The 21,495-nt window shown below is 38.2% G+C and overlaps 1 protein-coding gene across 1 annotated transcript; it reads left to right on the forward strand.

The window, feature by feature from the left end:
* Positions 1-10,520: 10,520 nt before the first annotated feature.
* LOC137759473 (MORF4 family-associated protein 1-like) lies at positions 10,521-11,005 on the forward strand. Its single transcript, XM_068535748.1, has one exon. The coding sequence runs from the start codon at positions 10,521-10,523 to the stop codon at positions 10,902-10,904; it is 384 nt and encodes a 127-aa protein (XP_068391849.1). The 3' UTR covers positions 10,905-11,005.
* The last annotated feature ends 10,490 nt before the right edge of the window (positions 11,006-21,495 follow it).

Below are 21,495 nucleotides of genomic sequence, written 5' to 3' on the forward strand. Positions count from 1 at the left end.
TACTGAGCCTGCGCATCTGGAGCCTGTGCTCCGCAACAGGAGAGGCCGCGATAATGAGAGGCCTGCGCACCGCGATGAAGAGTGGCCCCCACTTGCCACAACTAGAGAAAGCCCTTGCACAGAAACGAAGACCCAAACACATCCATAAATAAATAAATAAGTTAAAAAAAATAAAATAAAATAAAATAAACAAATAAATAAACTAATAATAGAAATTAGAGAGACCAAGTTCTCAAAGATGCTTGAGTAAGCAGCCAGTTAACATAATAGAGGAGGAGTACATAGTTTGGATATCAGATGTTAGATTCATGGGTATTCATCGTAACTTTATAATTTCAATATATGATATATATGTCTTGTGAGTCAAAATGTATGTCCTGGGAGTATGGTAAAAAGATAATATGAGGGCTTCCCTGGTGGCGCAGTGGTTGAGGGTCTGCCTGCTAATGCAGGAGACACGGGTTCGAGCCCTGGTCTGGGAGGATCCCACATGCCGCGGAGCAACTAGGCCCATGGGCCACAACTACTGAGCCTGCGCGTCTGGAGCCTGTGCTCCGCAACAAGAGAGGCCACGACAGTGAAAGGCCCGCGCACCGCGATGAAGAGTGGCCCCCACTTGCCACAACTAGAGAAAGCCCTCGCACAGAAATGAAGACCCAACACAGCCATAAATGAATAAATTTAAAAATAAAAAATAAAGAAATAAAGGCAGAAAAAAAATTTTTTTTAAAAAAGATAATATGAAAAAAATTTTAATTGGTTTATAAGCAACTACGAATGTTTAAATTTAAAAAGTCGACGTGCAAGCTACAGTTATGATACATGAGTAATGATGCTCAGAGTTGACTGATACGATGTCTGCAGCATTGCTGTGACAGCTTTGACACATTCGTGAGCTGGGCTGAGAAATATTTATCATGATGTCAACAAACCTGTGCAGTGTTGAATTTTAATAGTAATTTTAGTAATAAAGATGTTTTTGTTACCGTGGACTACAAATAACAGATGGTTGATCAAGACAGACAAAAACTAGCCCAAACCCTCTAATGGCCCAACTAAGAGAGAGTGGCAGGGATAAACTCCAGCTCAAGTCAGACTCCACAGCCCATGTTTGTTCCACTATATCATATCCTTTAAAAGTGCTAGTGCCAGTAAAGCTCTAACTAAACATCATCCCAGGGAAACTTAGCTGAAAGTCAGCCTTATGAGAGAAATGAAAGCGCCGCTTGACACATTGATTCTAAAAGCTATATAGAAAGGCAAAGTAGCAAAAACAGCCAAGGCCCTTGTGAAGAACCGGAAAAGAGAATTTAATCTCCTGGATATAAAGACACAGTATAAAACTTTAGGAATTAAGACAGTGTGGTGTTGGTGCGAGGATAGACAAATAGAATGGAATATAGAGCTCATGCATTGATCAACATTTGATTTTAACAAAGGTGCTACTGCAGAGCAGTGCAGAAAGAACAGTCTTTTCAATAAATGATGCTTGAATCTTGGGGAGAAAAAAAGAAACTTAACCTTTAACTCATACCATACATAAAAATTAATTCAAGGTGGATTGTAGATCTAAATTTAAAAGTCAAAAAATGTTTCTAGAGAATAATACAGCACATTTTCATGATTTTGGTGTAAGGAAACACCAAAAACAAGACACATAAATTTAAAAGTTGATACATTTGACTCAAATTAAAATTAAGAACTTCTGTTCATCAAAAGACATTATTAAGAGAATGAAGAAACAATCGGCATAAAGAAAAAGAACTTTACAATGTATATAACTGACAGAGGGCTTGTATCCAGAGTACATAAAGGACTACTAGAAATCAATAAGAAAATGGTAAACAATCCAGTTGAAAAGTATGCAGGAGATTTGAGCAGGCATTTCACAAAAGAGGATATCAAATAGCCAATAAACATATTAAATTTGCCCAACCTCATTAGTAATCAGGAAAATGCAAATTAAAACTGCAATTGGATAATACTACATATTCACTAGAATAGCTAAACTTAAATAGACTGACCGTAACAACTGTTGGCAAGGAGGTGAAGCTCTAAGAACTCTCATACTCTGTTAGGAGAAGTGATACAACCACAATTTGACTTTACTAAAGTTAAGGACATATCCCATGACCCAGCAATTCAACACTCTGATACCCAGTAGAAATGTGTGCACATATATACCAAAGAGACATGTACATAAATGTTCATGCAAGTATTATTTGTAACCTCTCCAAACTGGAAACAACCCAAATATGACATCAGCAGTGGAATGGATAAAAATGTAATGTGATATATTTGTACAATGGAATGATGTACAGCAAATGAAAACAAACAGACTATACCTACGTTAAGGATAAATCTCACAAACATAAGGATGAGTAAAAGAAACTAGATACCAAAGAATACATAATGTGTTATTCCATTTGTAGAAAGTTTGAAAAAAACAGGCAAGACTGAACAACAGTGTTTTAGAGCACATGCTTAGAGAAGTCAAGAGAGAACAAATGAGATAGTAATTGAGAGAGAGTTGCTGGTGATGTTCTTTTTCTTGAGCTGGGCAGTGGTTACATGGGTGTTTATTTTGGGATAATTTGCTGAGCTATTCATTTTTGTATTGTGCACTTTGCTAAATGAGAGTTCTATTTCACAACAAAAAAGGTTTTAAAAAAAGCAGGATCTTTTTAATCCCCATTATATTCCACAGAGGGGAGAAAAGTATTGACCGCTTATATGTTAGGTTTGGTGCTCCTTTTCTGAAGCCAAGGGAAGAATGGCATACAAAGATGCATGTCATGATTCCTGCCCTTAAGAAGCTTATAATCTTATGAGGATGAGAGATACATAAAGTATTACAAGGTAGGATTAAATGAGCAGCAAATAAAGATACCATTCTGCTATTTGCATTAGTTGGGTTCCTACTAAATGTTATATTATCTAAAAAGTGCATTATAAAAGTGATTGTCTCCACTCCTGGGTATGTAACTGAAAAACACTAAGTTGAAAAGATACATGTACCCCAGTGTTCATAGCAGCATTATTTACAATTGCCAAGATAGGGAAGCAATCTAAGTGTCCATCAACAGATGAATGGACAAAGAAGATATGGTATATATACGTATGTATATACACACACACACACACACACACACACACAATGGAATACTACTCAGCCATAGAAAAGAATGAAATTTTGCCATTTGCAGCAACATGGATGGACTTGGAGGGTATTATGCTAAGTGAAATAAGTCAGACAGAGAAAGACAAATACTGTATGATACCACTTCTATGTGGTATCTAAAAAATACAACAAACTAGTGAATATAACAAAAAAGAAGCAGACTCACAGATATAGAGGACAAACTAGTGGTTACCAGTGGGGAGAGGGAAGGGAGAAGGGGCTATATAGGGGTAGGGGATTAAGAGGTACAAACTATTATGTATAAAATAAGCTACAAGGATGTATTGTACCATATGGGGAATATAGCCAATATTTTATAATAACTATAAATGGAGTAAAACCTTTAAAAATTATGAATCACTATATTGTACACCTGTAACTTATATAATACTGTACATCAACTATATTTCAATAAAAAATTTTAAGTGATTGCCTCAGTGGGAAGAATTGAGATATAACAAAGAAAAATAATAAAGTTATTTTTCTTCAGTATTTTCAGCAATGGAGATGTTTTTGTTATTGTGGCCTAAAAATAACAGATTGGTTGATCAAAACAGACAAAAACAAGCCTGAGCCTTTCTCATGGCCCTTTAACTTCACACACTGAAGCTTTTCCATTTCTGTTATCATCTTTGGCCCTGAAATTTTCCAAGCACTTATGTTCCAGAGATAATTTTTAAAATCTTATTAACATTTACTCTAATGATATGAAATCCAGCAGCTCTAATGACATTGCATATCTTTTCAAAGAATTTATTACCCTTGACTTTTGCATAAGTCATGGCCTTTATTTTCCTAGCTCTACACAATATTATCATTAACCAGGACTTCTTATACACACTGTTATCACCTTTATTACCCATTGTAATGAAAGATATGAGACACAAGTGAAATAAGATGCAAAATAAATTCCAGCTCAGTTCACAAAATGAGCCGCCAGCCATTCATTCAGCCTTACGTTTCTATAGCAACAAGCAGCAGCAGTTCCATAGCACCATCATGTTATAGAACCTGCAGCCAGTCTAGGCACTGCAATTCATGTTCTCTATGTATTTAATTACATCCAGTTTGCAATATGAAAACCAACTGTAGGTGAAATGCCTGTGTATGTAAGTTGCTATGGAAATATGGAGAGCGAAATGTTTAATTCGTTCTTGGAGGGAAATTGAAGTTCAGGGAAGGTTTCACATTTGATCTGTGTTTTAAGTAAAGAGAAGGTGTCCGCAGGTGTTGAAGAGGGGGAGGCACCTCCAGGTCAGGATGCAGTGAGAACAAAGCCAGGAAACACTGCTGCGAAAGCCCGGAGAACAGAAATTAAACTGCATGGTTGAAATAGGGTTTTTTGAAAGTGAGTCTTCAAAATCTTTTAAAACACTGCAAATGTATATCCATCTCACTGTGTAGAACTAGTATATCTTATTTCCTCAGAACAGAAGCTGTTGCTCCTCAGTCACTTCTCAATGACATATTTAGATGATTTCACTCCAGTTAATCTGCATTCATTTTCTTCCCATTAGACACTTTCCCCCTCTATAAAAATGACTATAATTCACAAAAGGCACTGGCAGTCTCTGATAAAAATATATCTCTATGGACAGGCTTTAGAGTGATTTGGCAACATGAATACTGAACTCTAAGCAGGATATCTCGGTCCTGATCCCCCTAGGAGCATGTCCTTCAAGGAGCTCCGTGATCCTGCTTAAGTCACTGAACCTGTTTTGACCTCAACTTTATTTACCTGTAAAACAAGATGATCTCCAAGATCCCTTCTATTATAATGGCCCTTTCAGATGGTGAACCATAAGCTAATCAGCAGCCTAATGTCCTAATCTGATGCTAGGAGATCTGCCTCAGATACCTGGCACAAAACAGATATTAAAATATTTGCTTCCTAAGAAATGGGCTTTCAGATAGAGTTCCTCAGACAACGCTAAGGCAAGGGAAAGAACCTCAGTCCAGGTACGTGACAAACTATACTATAATGCTCATCTGTCATTAAAGTTTAGTTCAATTAGATTCAGAAATCTCTATACTTGACCAATGCTATGCTTTTTAAAAAAACTGTAGTAAAATATGCATAACATGAAGTTCGCCTTTTAAACCATTTTTAAGTGAACAATTCAGTGGCATGATATACATTATCAATGTTGAATAACCTTCACAGCTATTTATTAACGCTATGCTTTTGTGTTTTGCTTTCTCCCCCAGAGTTTCCTTAGAAAATATTATTTTAATTACATTTTCTCTTTCTCTCAGCTGAATTAAAAGGTAAAGGACATTTCACGCCTCTATCACAGTGGTTCTCAAATTGGGGGCCATCTTCCCCCCTCAGGGGATATTTGGCAATGTCTGGAGACATTTTTGGTTGTCACAACTGAGGAGATGCTATTGACATCTAGCAGGTACAGGCTAGGAATACTGCTAAACATCCCACAGTGCACAGGACAGCCCCACACACAGACTTAACTGTCCCAAAATGTCATTAGGGTCACTTTTAAGAATCCTTGCTCTTTCAGAATCAATATGGGACTCAATGTCTCTCACTCTCAGCGATGGAGACGCGTGGTAGCAGCAAGATTGGGAAAGTTTTGAAACCTAACGGAAAACAGCAAGGCTTGGGCAGATAAAGTGTAGAAACCAAGTAAGGATGAGCTGTGAACATTTCCGCGTGGTGATGCCCTCACTGTCCTGCTCTCTGATTCTGTGGTAATGGTCATTTAATAACCCTTCCTGTAGTACAAGGTTTATCAGTGGTACAAGTATAATATTTAAAAGGCCAGTCCAAAAGGCAAGAGGTCTAAACTGAGAAAGGCAGTGTTTAATGACTTCTTCCTTTGGGATGAGTTCTTTCTAAGAGGCAATCTCTCCTTGAAATCTGGCTTCTATTGCACCTTGATTACTCCCATCTCATCTCATCCTTAATTTACTGGAAATATGTGTGGCTCTGATTTTGACTTGTTTGAGATCTTTTTTCAAAGAGGACTACTAGCTTGGTTAAACCCAGCTGAGCTCACTACCAGAAAAAGTAAGTAGTAGTTCCTTTTATAACCTCATTGCATTCTAATATGTTTTCATGAATTGGAAATAAAGGGATAGAATTGCAGCTTGTCTGGCAATTGCAGATAACCCTAGAAGACTGTCACATCAGTGATCATCATCCTTCACGTGTGCCGAAGAACAACAACAACGAAAAAGATGAGAACAATTGGCTTATTAGAAAAATTTAGCAGTGTTGTAAACGAAACATAATTAGAAAGGTAAATTTGCTATAGTAAAGAATATGCATTGTAATCAGCTTTCAATAGTATTATATAACCTGCTTTTAGAATTTATATCCCTGTTCTTTTAGAAAAGATATGATTTAAAGTAATCTAACCTCTGGAGTTTATAGCTCTACTTTGGCCACCGTGTACACTGTCAGTTCAGTTCATCCACATTTCCTTTAAGAGTGATCTGTTAGATCAGTTTTTAAATTTCAGGACTTTGACTACTCATTTAAAGAGCATAAATCATTTTGACCCTAGGTAGGTATACATTAGAAATTAACTGAACTGTCCTAGGACACAAATATAAGGAAATGGCCAGGTTGTTAGGTTCTGTATTTGATGTTTTATGAAGACTCAAATGATTGTTGCTGGGAAAAGATCACAGCTTTTGACCCAAAGAGAAGTAATTAGGTCATGGAATGATGTTAAAAACAGAGGTAACTAGAGCAGCATTTCCTAAGGTATGCTCCATGGGACATTAATTCCAAGGAAGTTGGCGATTGATATGGCAAAAAAAAAGAGGAGGATTTTTAAACCAAGACCCAAATTAATTAGTAGGTTCAGTAAATGAAAATGTCAGTTCTCGAAGAGGCAGGCATCAGTTAAAATGATTTTTAAACATAGTTCCCTGATTCTTTTTTTTACTCAAGAGAGCATTAAGTAATAACTGGGTATTACCCACACTGGTTTTTTAGCCACCTGCTCCTGGTGATCTTTCTCCTGGAAAGCAGAGCTAGAGATTGACCCCACGTTTTCCTTAAGACATGACCTGGCTACTGCAGCCTCCCGGGTGACCTGCCTTCTTCTCTTTTAATCAAGATTGACAGTGAAGACATCCAACCACTACTTCTTCCTTCTCATTTGGAGCACTAAAAAGATAGGTTTCCTCTCTTCTCTACTAGAAATATTATAAAGTGGTAAGTATGCAAACATTTTTGTAACATTATAGTACATCTGATATATTCTTTCCTTCCCTTTGATGTAATTTATATACATTATTTTGTGGAAGAAGAACAACCTAAGCCTAAGCTAATACAATATTTTCCCAGTGACAGCTTAGCTCATCAAATGACAGTTTATGATGTCTAAATACTCACAGGCATATGGCTACAGTCTCATCTTGCTATTCAACACATGCAAAGTTAATAGGTTTCCTTGTACATGAATGTTTATAGCAGCATTATTTGTAAATAATAAATAAAAAATAATGAAGTACTGATGCAGGCTACAAACATGTATGAACCTCAAACCTTATGTTAAGAAGACAGCTAAGAAAGAAGACAGCTAGGACTTCCCAGGTGGCACAGTGGTTAAGAATCCGCCTGCCAATGCAGGGGACACAGGTTTGAGCCCTGGTCTGGGAAGATCCCACATGTCGCGGACAAACTAAGCCCATGCACCACAACTACTGAGTCTGCGCTCTAGAGTCCGCAAGCCACAACTACTGAGCCCACACGTCGCAACTACCGAAGCCCGCGCGCCTAGAGCCCATGTTCTGCAACAAGAGAAGCCACTGCAATGAGAAGCCCGCGCACCACGGGCGTAGACCCGTGTGTAGCCCCCACTCGCTGCAACTAGATAAAGCCCACATGCAGCAACGAAGACCCAACACAGCCAAAAAAAATTTAAAAAAAGAAGACAGCTAAGTGAACCTTAGGCTAAGTGAAAGAAGACAGTCACAAAGGACCACATAATGTATGAGTCCCTCTATATGAAATGCCCAGAAAAGGCAAACCTGTAGAAAAAGAAAATAACCCTAGACCTTGTGGGGCAGGAGGATGGGGAGTGACATCTTATGCGTTTCTTTTGAGATAATGAAAATGATCTGAAATTAGTGGTGATGGTTGCAAAACTCTGAAAATACACCAAAATCACTGAATTATACATTTTAAATGGGTGAACTTTATGGTAAGTAAATTGTATCTCAATGAAACTGTTTAAAAAGTTAATAGGTTTCTTTACTATAAAACTTCTCAGGACTTTTAATATCTTGATGTAATTTGTGAATCTTCAAGAGGAAGGTTGAGAATGAAGTGCTTACCAAAATGATTTGCCCCATGGACCCATGCTCCCCAACCCCAACTACTTTTTGAGCATTCCCATGGAATTGGTGTTTCTATGTATCCATTAAGAAAACTCTAAACTAGGACATATAAACAATCTTTAAAGAAGTTCTAAGCAAGAGGTAAATACTTGTTAATCCTTGGATAACGATTTGAAGGAATAATTCAATGGATTTAGGTGAGATGGGTCAGGTCTTGCTACTTTAGCCAAAGTTATATGTAAATAATACTATAGCTAAGACTTATATTCTACTCTTGCTCTTACCCCAAGGGCAGAGAAGCAATAAAACATTTATTCTAACAAGCAGTGTTTCAAGTTAGTAAATTCTTAGACTTAATTTGCTCCCATTCAAAAATTACCCTTCAGTGGAAGAGGAAAAGGAAGAAAGGCAGTGGAGAGAGGTCTCCTGCTGCAAGCATGATGGAGAACCGGCCATCAGTCTTGCTCGTATAGGTCCTGCTTGGGGAATAAAAGGCAGATGCGAGGAGCACCAGGAATAATGAAACTTTCCAGGTGCTACTTACTATTCCCCTCCTGGACTAACGGAGCTTTTTGTCTTGTTAACTAAGTTAGCTGACTAAACCAGAAACCTTGTTTCCTTTTCCTGTGGAATTCATTTCTCAAAGCCTCAGTCAGCCATCCCTAATATTTCCTAGAAGTGAAGAACAGCCTGGACAGATGTTTCCTCCAAAACAGCCTCCCAGACAGTGAAAAAAAAAGAAGAAGAAGAAGAAATAAGGGGGCACAGGGATGACCACACTTTATGAGTTCATTATCAGAAGAAAATTTTAGTACTTTTTCTTATGTATCTCTTACACACTGGCAGGAAGAGGTGAAAGGTATGACATGGTATTCAGTCAAGAAAATTGATTTCATTATGATAGAGGATAAAGCCAGAGGAGTGAAAGTGAGATTCACAGCTTAAAACTGAAGACAACTACATCCCCATACAGCTCTTGCATAGATTTGAGAAAATAGAAAGATCTGAGGTTGTCAGGTGGAGATCTTCAAGGAGGTGGTGGAGATCTTCAAGGAGGTAGTGAAGCGATGTGCAGTTTTTCTCTACAGCTGAAAAAATTTCTGCAGCTATAAAAATGGCTATAAGTTAATTTACAAAGAAACTTCTGACCATTTCTCCAGGGTTCCCTATTTCAGTGAATGGCCCAGGAGTGATCCAGTTGCCGAAATTAAAAACTGTTTCCCTGACTCTATCATTTCTCACCTGAATTATTGCAACAGTCTCCTAATTGGCCCTCTATATACCGTCTATATACTTGAGGCACAATCACACTTGGCTGGAAAAGTCCTTCTAAATCATAAATCTGATTGCATCATTCTCTCTTAAAACTTTTTCTTGGCTTCTTATTACTCTTAGGTAAAAATCCAGATGCCTTAATATGAACTTCTCCATAATCTGGCCCTCACTTATCTCTTCATCTTCATCTCTTGCCACTTCTTTTTCTAGTCTCTACACCAGGGGATCCAAAGTGGAGTGAGTGTACAAGACCATCCTTTGGGTGTGGGATGAAAATACTTGAACTTCTACAGATTGAGAAGCAGGAACAGAAGCTGAAGAAATGGCATACATTAAGAGTCTGGAGTGAGCCAAGCCATAACTACGTGCCAGTGGAAGTTTAGAGGAAGCAAACACTCTGAGGAAGAAGGGACTATTAGGGAATTATGGGGAAAAGAAAGATAGAGGCACCAGAAAGAGAAGGTGGTTCCTAGAGCTCTATTCCTGATAGATGCACTTCTGGTTCTACTTCCAATCTATATACATCCTTATAATACACCCTCCTTTTCCTTGAGAAAAGGTTCTTATTTTTGGAAGAGTGGTATTTGTTCCATGCAACCATAAGAATCTACCTAAAAAACTTGGTGTCCATCTATAGGGATTGGTTAAAGAAAATAAAATATATCTTTCTATGCATTTACCAAAAGTGAATATGTAGGCCCTCTGCTTCTTTGCGCCCGACTTGCATCCTGCGGTTCCGGAATGGCGGGGGAAGATGCGGTCCTTGGACATCGCGGAGCTGGCAGAGCTGGAGGAGGTGGAGGTGATGGAGCCCGAGGAGGACTTTGAGCAGTTCCTGCTCCCGGTCATCAACGAGATGCGCGAGGACATTGCGGCGTTCACCCGCGAGCATGGGAGAGCCTACCTGCAGAACGGGAGCAAGCTGTGGGAGATGGACAGTATGCTCGTCCAGATCAAGACGCAGGTGGAGGCCTCAGAGGAGAGCGCGCTCAACCATCTGCAGAATGTGGACAATGGAGTCGAGGGCAGAGGGACCAAATGGTGCAAGAAGGCAGAGGAGAAGGCCAAGGAGATCGCGAAGATAGCAGAGATGCTGCTGGAGCTGCTCTGGGGGATAGAGAAGAGTGAGTCATCCTGAAGGAGGGTCAGCGGTTTACAGCCAATGGATTCTGGTCAACTGATGGAGATTGGCTGACACCCTGGAGAAGCTGAAACCAGAGAGCCTTTTGTTTTCTCTTTTTTTCTCTGTCTACGCTCTGTCCTCACTTACACTACGTTTCTATGGTCTGTGGTTAATGCCCTCAATGTGAGTTTTGACTGTTAAATGTTTTTCTTTGGGGAGGTAACTTTTATTTGGAAAATGCTCTCACAAGAATTAGGGCCTAGATTGTAAGCTCTTGCAGCAGTCACATCTGTTCCTGGGCTTTCGTTATTCCTAAGTTTTTGAGGTGCTTTGCTCTTCTTGTGTGACCTGATAGCTCCCTGGAACTTTGAGTCTGTGTGTAACAGATAAGACTCAGAGGTGGAGTTCTCCAGCTCTGAAGGTGCTGAAGGAGCTGCATTATTTCTAGAAGACGACTCCATGAAGCGATTGCTAAAGAAGCTGAAGAAGGGATTAGACTTCAACTGGGAATGTGAATGGGGCTGATCTGGCTAGGACTGATGAATCAGAAGAAGGGCTGCAGGATGGTATTGTATTTGGGGACTTTAATTTCTCTGTGAGAACAAAGGAAGAGAGATGTATTTTGTTCAAATTTTAAGTTTTATGCGGCACACTGATGTAACCTGTCTGGTCATATTGTTTGGACAACCTAACTTAGCTTTATGTGACATGGAACCTAGAATAGGAGACAAGATAGATCTTGGTATTCTGTGTAATCGATGTAATACCCTGATGCATTTCAGGGGATTCTGGACATAAAATGAAAGAGATATTTGCAAAGGCCCTTGAGGGTCTGGGGAAGAAAAGCAAGGGCTGTCTGTTTTGGACCCTAAACTGAACAGGGACGAGGTATCTTCAAGATTCATAAATTGTCTAGCTGTAAGTTCATTTCAGTAGCAGACCTGACAAGTATTTGAGGTCAAAACTCTACCGTGTGTTTAAAAAAATATTTACCATGTTAATAAAAGTATTCATTTGCTTAAAAAGACAAGACCTAAAAAAAAAAAAAAGTGAATATGTAGTGCTAATTTGATTAACATGGAAAGTTGCTTCCAAGGTATTTTTAAGTGAAAAAGCAGGTCACAAAAATTTTGTTTAATATTTTGTGTGTGTATGTATGTAGACAGAAAAAAATCAGGAAAGATCTATACTAAAATGTTAGTAGTGGTTACATTTGGATGGGTGGAATTGTGGGCAATTTTCACTTTTTGTTTTTCCTTTCTGATTATCTGATTTGTTGTTGTTTTGAGCATGCATTAGTTTCAGAAACATGAAGGTAAACTATTAAATTTTTTTCATTTCTATGAAGAGAAAATATTAAATTATTTCCATTCTTTAAAAAAAACAAGAAAAATTTAGACTTTTAGGATTCTCCTTATATGTGGTAGAGTGACTAAGGATGAGCCAACTACATCCAGAGGGAATAAATCTTTTTCATTCATTCATTAAACATAATATATGTGAGACACAGCACTAGATGATGGAAAGATAAATGGGACAAAATTCTCATCTTTAAGGATCTCACAGTCTAACAAGATGATAAATATGTAAACTAATAGCTGTAATACACGTATAATAAGTGTAATATCATGTAAGTTAGGTGTAGCAGGACACAAGGAAGGAATCGTTGGGGAAGAGACATTCAAACAGGATCACAAAAGGCTTAGAGAATGAGAAGGGAGTGCTTTCAAGGGAAGAGAATGAGAAGGGTGTGCGTTCAAGGCACGAAGGCATGAAATAGCACAGGGTACACAGGGCGTCATCTAATCACATATCATTTGACATAAGTTACTTGGCTATGGAAATGAACAGATTTTCTTTAAAATATCAATGATTTTTAATATAGATTTTAAACAACCCTAATAACGCCCAGATGTCAAAAGAAAGAACATTGTGTACACTGATATAATGTTAATAAGAAAGTGTTCACAGACATATTTCAAAACATATTAGTATTTCAAAGTTACTACACTACTCTGCTGAAAAATGTGTTCTTTTGCAAACACTGGCTTCTGTTCTGTCTTGGGATGTCATGTGCTACCTCTCCAAGATACTGACAAATCAAAATAGTACCTGGACAGGAAGAGCGAAGTGAGTTCAATCCATCATCATGTTTATTTGATATAGATCAGGGGACTGCACTGCTGAAAACAACACAAACAACATGCTGAAACTAACATATTCAGTGAAAAATTATGTAGGTTAAAAAAAAAGCTTTTAGCTTCTACTTAAAGCTCAGACAATGGATAAACAAGGATCCCTTAAAGGGCACTATATGACACATGACTAGCTCTCCTCACAGCTGTGTCTTCTGCCTGAACATCAGTGCAAGAGGATTTATTGTGGTACCATACTAGCATCAGCAGCAAGTACACTGTTTCAGGGAACCAAAATTAACAAATAAAGGTTTGGAAAATTACAGGATGATCACTTGAAATTAGCCCCACATAAAGTTCCACTACATTAAATGGGGCCATATTTAATTGGGTCATTACAGAACAATGTCTAGCAGAGAAAGCCACCAAGAGCTAGAAGATTAGATGAAATGCAGTACAAACAAAAAAAAAATAGGGCAGAAACCTTGGGTTTTCTGCCAAGTCCAGAAAAAAATACATTGCAGCAGACTGTGCAGAGGCATGACCGTCTTTTCATTGGTTACCGAGAATCTAAGTCTGGTTTTTAAAACTTACAAAGGAAATAGAAGTGAAATGTTAAGGAACAAGACCCACTATATTTTGGAAAGGTATGTGAGAAGTAGTGATTGATTAGTAAAAATATTTACTGAATTCCTACTATGTGTCTACTATCTACTGTGCTACCTGCTAAGAAGAGAGAAAATAAAAGTGACACAATGTGTGCTTTTTGGAGTTCATAGCTAACTGGCCAGGCAAGATACACCAATGTGAAAGAGTAGAGTAACAATGTAAGGTTAAATGATTATTGTCAAAGTGATGCAGTTTGTGGACAATTAGTGCATAATTCAGAAGAGAAAGACATGAGCTGAGCTGGAACTTGAAGATCTCAGAGCGAGAGAGAGAGAAGATTTATACTAGATCTTGAAGAAAGCTTGGATTCTAATCCAAGGTTGGTCTTTAACCATTAGAATGATTTTGAGCAAGTCACACTATTTCTCTGGATTTTCATCTTCACTTATAAACTGGAAGTTTTAAATCAGGCAGTCTCTAAAATCTCTTCCTATTCTAAAATTCCATAATTCCAGAACATTTTTTTAAAAGGTGAAATGGTTAAGAGAGTATTCAGAAAGTGTTTTAGACAAATCCAAAGAAACTGGGAAGAAAGAAGTGAGCAATCATTGGAGAAGGGGAAGAAAGCCTAATGATGTGAGGTCAAAACAAAATCACAGCCTACTCCATACTATCAGTTAATATGGTCCTTCAGAAAAACACCTACTAAAAGTCTAGTAGGAGGCAGATATGTCACAGAAAAATAAACTGCTATGGTAGAAATCTAAAGAACATCGTGGAGGCACAATAAGATAGTGGTCATTTCTACTTGGGAGCAGCAAGGCATGGGAGGTGTCAAAAGGAGGTGTTTTAAAGGAGGTAGACTGAGTAGTTTCCTTGTTGTGTATTGGTAAAGGAAGAAGAGACTGAAAGATTCAGGAGGACATTTCTGTCTCTGCTGTATGCTCTGCAACTCCTCCTACCTGCAACAATATCTGGTACACAGCAGGCACTCAAATAATATTTAATTAATTAATTAGTCAATTTTAATTAATGCACACTTTATGATATAAAGCCTTGAACAAAGTAGGATTCCAGTAACATAGTGCCACAATAGTGAAGTTTTAAATTTTTCATTTAATTCCAGGCTCTTGGATTAGGAAGAATTAATATTGTTAAAACAGCCATACTGGGACTTCCCTGGTGGTGCAGTGATTAAGAATCCGCCTGCCAATGCAGGGGACACGGGTTCGGGCTCTGGTCCGGGAAGACCCCACATGACGTGGAGCAACTAAGCCCGTGCACCACAACTACTGAGGCTGCACTCTACAGCCCACAAGCCACAACTACTGAGCCCACATGTCGCAACTACTGAAGCCCGTGTGCCTAGAGCCTGTGCTCTGCAGCAAGAGAAGCCACTGCAATGAGAAGCATGCACACTGCAACGAAGAAGCCCCCACTCTCCACAACTAGAGAAAGCCTGTGTGCAGCAGTGAAGACCCAACGCAGCCAAAAAAAAAAAAAAAAAAAAAGCCATACTACCCAAAGCAACCTACAGATTTAATGCAATCCCTATCAAAATACCCATGACATTTTTCACAGAACTAGAACAAACAATCCTAAAATTTATATGGAACTACAAAAGGCCCAGAATTGCCAAAGCAATCCTAAGGAAAAAGAACAAAGCTGGAGGGATAACCCGTCTAGACTTTAGACTATACTACAAAGCTGCAGTAATCAAAACAGTGTGGTATTGGTACAAAAAACAGATATATGGATCAATGTAACAGAATAGAAGGCCTAGAAATAGACCTGTGCACCTATGGTCAATTAATCTATGACAAAGGAGGCAAGAATATACAATGGAGAAAAGACCATCTCTTCAACAAGTGGTGTTGGAAAAGCTGGATAGCTGCATGTAAATCAATTAAATTAGAACACTTCTTCAGACCATATACAAAAATAAACTCAAAATGGTTTAAAGACCAAAATATAAGACATGACACCATAAAACTCCTAGAAGAGAACATAGGCAAAACATTCTCTGATGCAAATCATAGAAATATTTTCTTAGATCAGTCTCCCAGAGCAAATAAATAAATAAATAAAAGCAAAAATAACAAATGGGGCCTATTCAAAATTTAAAGCTTTTGTACAGCAAAGGAAACCATCAACAAAATGAAAAGACAACCTACAGTATTGGAAAAAATATTTGCAAATGATGCAACTGACAAGAGGTTAATATCCAAAATATACAAATGGCTCATACAACTCAATATCGAAAAAACAAACAACCCAATCAAAAAATAGGCAGAAGATCTAAATAGACACTTTTCCAAAGAAGACATACAGATGGCCAACAGGCACATGAAAAGATGCTCAACTTTGCTAATTATTAGAGAAATACAAATCAAAACCACAATGAGGTATGACCTCACACCAGTCAAAATGGCTATCCTCAAAAAGTCTACAAATAATAAATGCTGGAGAGGGTGTGGAGAAAGAGAACCCTTGTATACTGTTGGTGGGAATGTAAGTTGGTGCAGCCACTATGGAAAATAGTATGAAGTTCCTTAAAAAACTAAAAATAGAGCTACTGTATGATCCAGCAATCCCACCCCTGGATATATATCTAGAAAAAATAAAAACTCTAATTTGAAAAGAAATGCGCACCCCAATGTTCACAGCAGCACTATTTACAATAGCGAAGACATGAAATCAAACCAAGTGCCCATCAACAGATGATTGGCTTAAGAAGATGTGGTATATATATTTGTATGTATACAATGGAATATTACTCAGCCATAATAAATGAAATATTGCCATTTGCAGCAACATGGATGGACCTAGGGAATATTATACTTAGTGAAGTTGGACAGAGAAAGACAAACACTATATGATATCATTTATATGTGGAATCTAAAAAATAATACAAATGAATCTATATATAAAATAAAGACTTATAGAAAGCAAATTTATGGTTACCAAAGTGGAGAGGAAAGGAGGGACAAATTAGGAACATGGGATTAATAGATACAAACTACTATACACGAAATAAATAAGCAATAAGGATTTACTGTATAACACAGGGAATTACATTCAATATCTTGTAATAACCTATAATGTAATATAATCTGAAATACATATATTGATATAATTGAATCACTTTGCTGTGTACCTTAAACCAACACAATACTGTAAATCAGCTATACTTCAATTAAAAAAAACAAGCATTGCTCACTTCATAATAAACTTTTCAATTAAGTATTTTCTCAATCAACTATTATAGTAATAATATAATTGTGATCACATGGGTATCTGAGATATTTGTAACATTGTTATTAATAATGAAGAAATTAATGAATAAATGGTAGTGAAAAAAGAAAGTTAGGGAAGCTTTCCAATATGGAATAGTCAAACAAAGCATCAGAGACATAAGATAGCCTGAAAAACAGGATATCCTTAGAGCTAGGGCATTAGATATAGGGAAAAAAATAAGGCTGGAAAGGCTGATAGATGCTGGGTTGCAGTCCTACCAAAACCATGGCCCTTTAGTCCCGAAATTACCAATATTTTGACTCTAAGAACTTCTTTTTTAATGTCAGAAACTGTACAGATACTCATGTGACAGTAATTATACTTTCAGTGTCCACTGATTAAGAAAATATATAATGGAAAAGGTTATGAAGTCACTAGTAATTTAAAGTAAGTTTTTATTTTATTCATCACAATAGCATCTCAGAATTTTTTTTAAAAAAGTAGTGAGATTTTATAGAAATTATTTATTCAATATATAGACAAAGGTTAGTGAACATATAGATTCATTCATGCCCCCACCACAAACTGAGAACCACTGTTATAGTAACAGCAGCAGTAGTAGCCACATTTATTGAATACTTGCTAAGTGCCTGTTCTAAGCACTGCACATGTATTAACTCATTTAATTCACACAACAACCATATGAGATAAGCATTATGATTACCCCCCTTTGTGACAGAGTTTGTTTTTGCTTCCTTATACTTTTTCTTCCCTTTTCCTTCACTAAAAGACCTTAATTTTCAAATGAGGACATTGCTGCTGTAAGATATATTTCCTTGCCTCCTTGGTCTCAGGGTGGTGACTGTGTGACTAGCTTCAGAGCAATGAGAAGTGGAAATGTACATTTGGAGAAGTCTTCTTAATAGTTGGAGAAGGGCATACCCTTTCTCCTTCCTGCTTCCTGGACCAAGAATGTCATGTCTGGAAGTGAAGATGAGGTCCATACTGTAGGGATGACAGAGCAGTGAGCTGGAAAGAGCCTGCCATACCAGTCCCGGATGGCCTGCTTCTCAATTTATTTTATGTGAGAAAGGAGAAAACCCTATCTTGTTTATTATTTTTTCCCCTTATATGGAGCCAAACTTTATCCTAACTAACTAACTAACCTAATAGGTCATTTTGGAAATAAGAACACTGAGGTTCTGAGTTTAAGTAGCTGGCTTGATGTTACAAACTTATTAAGAGGCAAAGAGAGACTTTTAATTCACACATTCTTACTCCAGAGCCCACATTACCCCTTACAGCATACTGCCTCTTGCTATACAACTGTAGGAAATAGGTTTGATGTAGAGAAGTAACTTAACAACTGTGTTTTCTCTTGACTAGTACTGGCTGCCATGGGAAGGGGGCATTCTCTTCACAAGGTAACCCTTTTCAGCTGAGGTAATTCTGAAGGTGGCTGATAGCTGAGGGCTATCTGTTGACAGCACTCCCGGCAGCTGGGGGAAAAAGTCCTTCATTCCTGAAATGGGATCTGAGTGGCACATCATAGCATCCATCTCCATGCACGACATCATACCCCTTCCTGTGACTGTGACTTTTCCCCCTAGCCATCCAAAACCTGGTTGATCTGGGGGTATAAAGGTCTGGACCCCTCCAACACAGGACAGCTGTGAAGGGACATCCCAGCTTCAGAGCTCTTCAGGGAGTTGGCTGAGGCTTTCACTGAGACTTTATAGCAGCCCAACTTCTCCCTCTGCCCATCCTGTTTTCCTCCCTTCCCTTCCCTTCTCTTCTATGGGTGGTGATCCCAGGAACACTCCCTTAAAAAAACCTTCCTAACTTCCATCTCAGAGTTTGTTTCCTGGGGAACCCAACTTGTGACACTATGTCTTTATTCAGTCACTGACTGTTCTTAATTGGAAGGGAAGTAATACATGTCAAGAAAAAGAAAACTGTGGGAATTTCCTGGTGGTCCATTGGTTAGGACTCAGTGCTTTCACTGCTGGGGCCCCGGGTTCAATCCCTGTGGGATTGGGTTCCCTGTGGGAACTAAGATCCCACAAGCCACGACATTATTTGTTTAGTTCTACCCAACACTCTTTCTGTTTCTTGGTATCAGACTGCCTACTGGCAATAGAGGAGTGTCCTATGTTGGGCCAATCATAATCCCCCAACTCCCTGGGCACAGTGATAGGTACAAGTGGCGTGCACACGATCAGGCTTGGACAACCAGAATCTTTCCTTGGTCATTTTTGTACTGACAGCTAGAAAACTGAACTCCTTTGCTTCTCAGATCATGGAACTGGCAGGATGTGTCCCTATGGATGCTGGGGCCACATTTCCCGTCTACAAGGAAAAGGGCCATCTGAAGTAGGAGAGAATAAAGCCAAGAAGAGGGCGGAAACAGAAAGACCTCAGTTCCTGGTGCTCTTCCAATAGTACTGTAAATTACCCTAGTATCTATCTATCTATGCACCCACCCACACACACACACACACACACACATATATAATTTTACTTATTTATTGCTTAAACCAGTTTAGGTTGGTTTTTTTTTTCATTTACAATGGAAAAACTTGCCTACGCATCTCTGTATTTTCTATTTCTACAAGCTGCTACCTTCTCTAACCTAGTCCTACTCAATGTCCTAAATATTGAAGAATAAGCTATAAAATAATTACTCCTCTGCTCAAATCCAGGAAGTCAAATTTTTTATGAGTCAACATATATTGAAGACAATATATGCCAAACAGTAATTTGAGCTCAAGAAAATGAGCTCCATATAAAAGCAAAATTCCTATGATTTAACCTCACTTGCCACTGGGTAATAGATTCTTACGCTTCAATTAAATCTTTTTTTTTTTTAGAAAGGGTTTTTTTTTTGGCTGCGTTGGGTCTTCGTTGCCGCTCACTGGCTTTCTCTAGTTGCGGTGAGCGGGAGCTACTCTTTGTTGTGCTGCGCAAGCTTCTCATTGCAGTGGCTTCTCTTGCTGCAGAGCACGGGCTCTAGGCACAGGGGCTTCAATAGTTGTGGCACGCGGGCTCAGTAGTTGTGGCTCACAGGCTCTACAGCGCAGGCTCAGTAGTTGTGGTGCACAGCCTTAGTTGCTCCACGGCATGTGGGATCTTCCCGGACAGGGGCTCGAACCCATGTCCTCTACATTGTTAGGTGGATTCTTAACCACTGTGCCACCAGGGACGTCATCTTTTAAATCTTAAAACATTATTTATCTGTGATTATACTGCCTTTCCAATTATATGAATATATTTATATCCATACTTGATATCATAAAAGATATCCTCCCAAATAGGAACTTTTATAACTAATTTTTAAAATTTTAGAACAGTTTTAGAAATACAGAAAACCTGTAAAAATATTACAGAGTTCCTATATACCCTACATCTAGTCTCCCTCATTACTAACATCCTAGCTTAGTGTGGTACCTTTGTGACAATCAATCAGTAATAAAAACATTATTATTAATTAAAGTCCAAGTTTATTCAAATTTCCTTAGTTTTTACCTAATGTATTTTTTCCGTTCTAGGATCCTATCTAGGATACCACATTATTCTTTTGGCTGTGAAAAGTTTTCAGACTTTCCTTGTTTTTGAGGACCTTCATAGTGTGTAGGATTACTGTTCAGGCATTTTGTAGAATGTCCCTCAATTGGGATTTGTCTGATGTTTTCCTCATGATTAGATAGGTTATGAGTTTTGGGGAGGAAAACCACAGAGTGCTACTTCCATCACATCCTATCAAAGGTACATGCTAACAACATGACTTACCACTGTTGTTGTTAACCTCGATCATCTGATTTAAGGAATTGACTTTTACCTCAATTAGTTTAAAGCCTAATCCAGAACCATCCATAGGAGAGCACTTATACACTGTCTTCATGATATCTGGATTGGGTTTCTTAGTAGAGGGAAGAACTCGAAGAGGTAACCATCAAAACAGATAAAAAAATTTTCTCCCCGGGGGAAGAGTGGAAAGAGGATTGTTTTTCAAGCTTCAGCCCTGCCACTTACTAGATGTATAACTTTGGGCAAGTTACTTCCACATCTGTAAAATGGAATAATGGTACCAAATAGTTCTTTTAAGCATCTGATGAAACAAGTGTATGTGAATGTGTTTTGTACAATAATATTATACTTCTACATGCTAGAATCCCACATAAAAATGAAAACACTTTTGGAAAGATCATCTGAAACATCTTAAGCAGTTTAACGTCACTTTATAGTTTCAACTGCTGACTAAGCAAAGCAAAGTCAATATGAAATTGAGGAAAGGATAGGTGGATCCATTATAGACGAGGAATTCCCATTTTTGCCTTGCTCCCTTTTGCCAAGGTCTGCTTGTCCTTTGAGACTGGAGGGGATTTCTTAGATCTTATGAAGCCAGAGCAAAGGGCTCAAGTTTGATGTGGACTAAATATTAATAATTTTGGTGGTTTTTTTCTGTTATTTGTGAGAGAGAAATCATCACTCTTTCAGGGTGCAATAATTCTTCCAGGCTACTCTAGGACTACTAGGCAAGAAACTTTATTTTTGAAATGGACAGGAAACATAGAATAATTATTCAAAGATAACAAGTCTTCTTACTACAAAATCATACCACTCTG

This window comes from Eschrichtius robustus, chromosome 1 (genome assembly GCF_028021215.1).
Source record: "Eschrichtius robustus isolate mEscRob2 chromosome 1, mEscRob2.pri, whole genome shotgun sequence".
NCBI lineage: Eukaryota > Metazoa > Chordata > Mammalia > Artiodactyla > Eschrichtiidae > Eschrichtius > Eschrichtius robustus.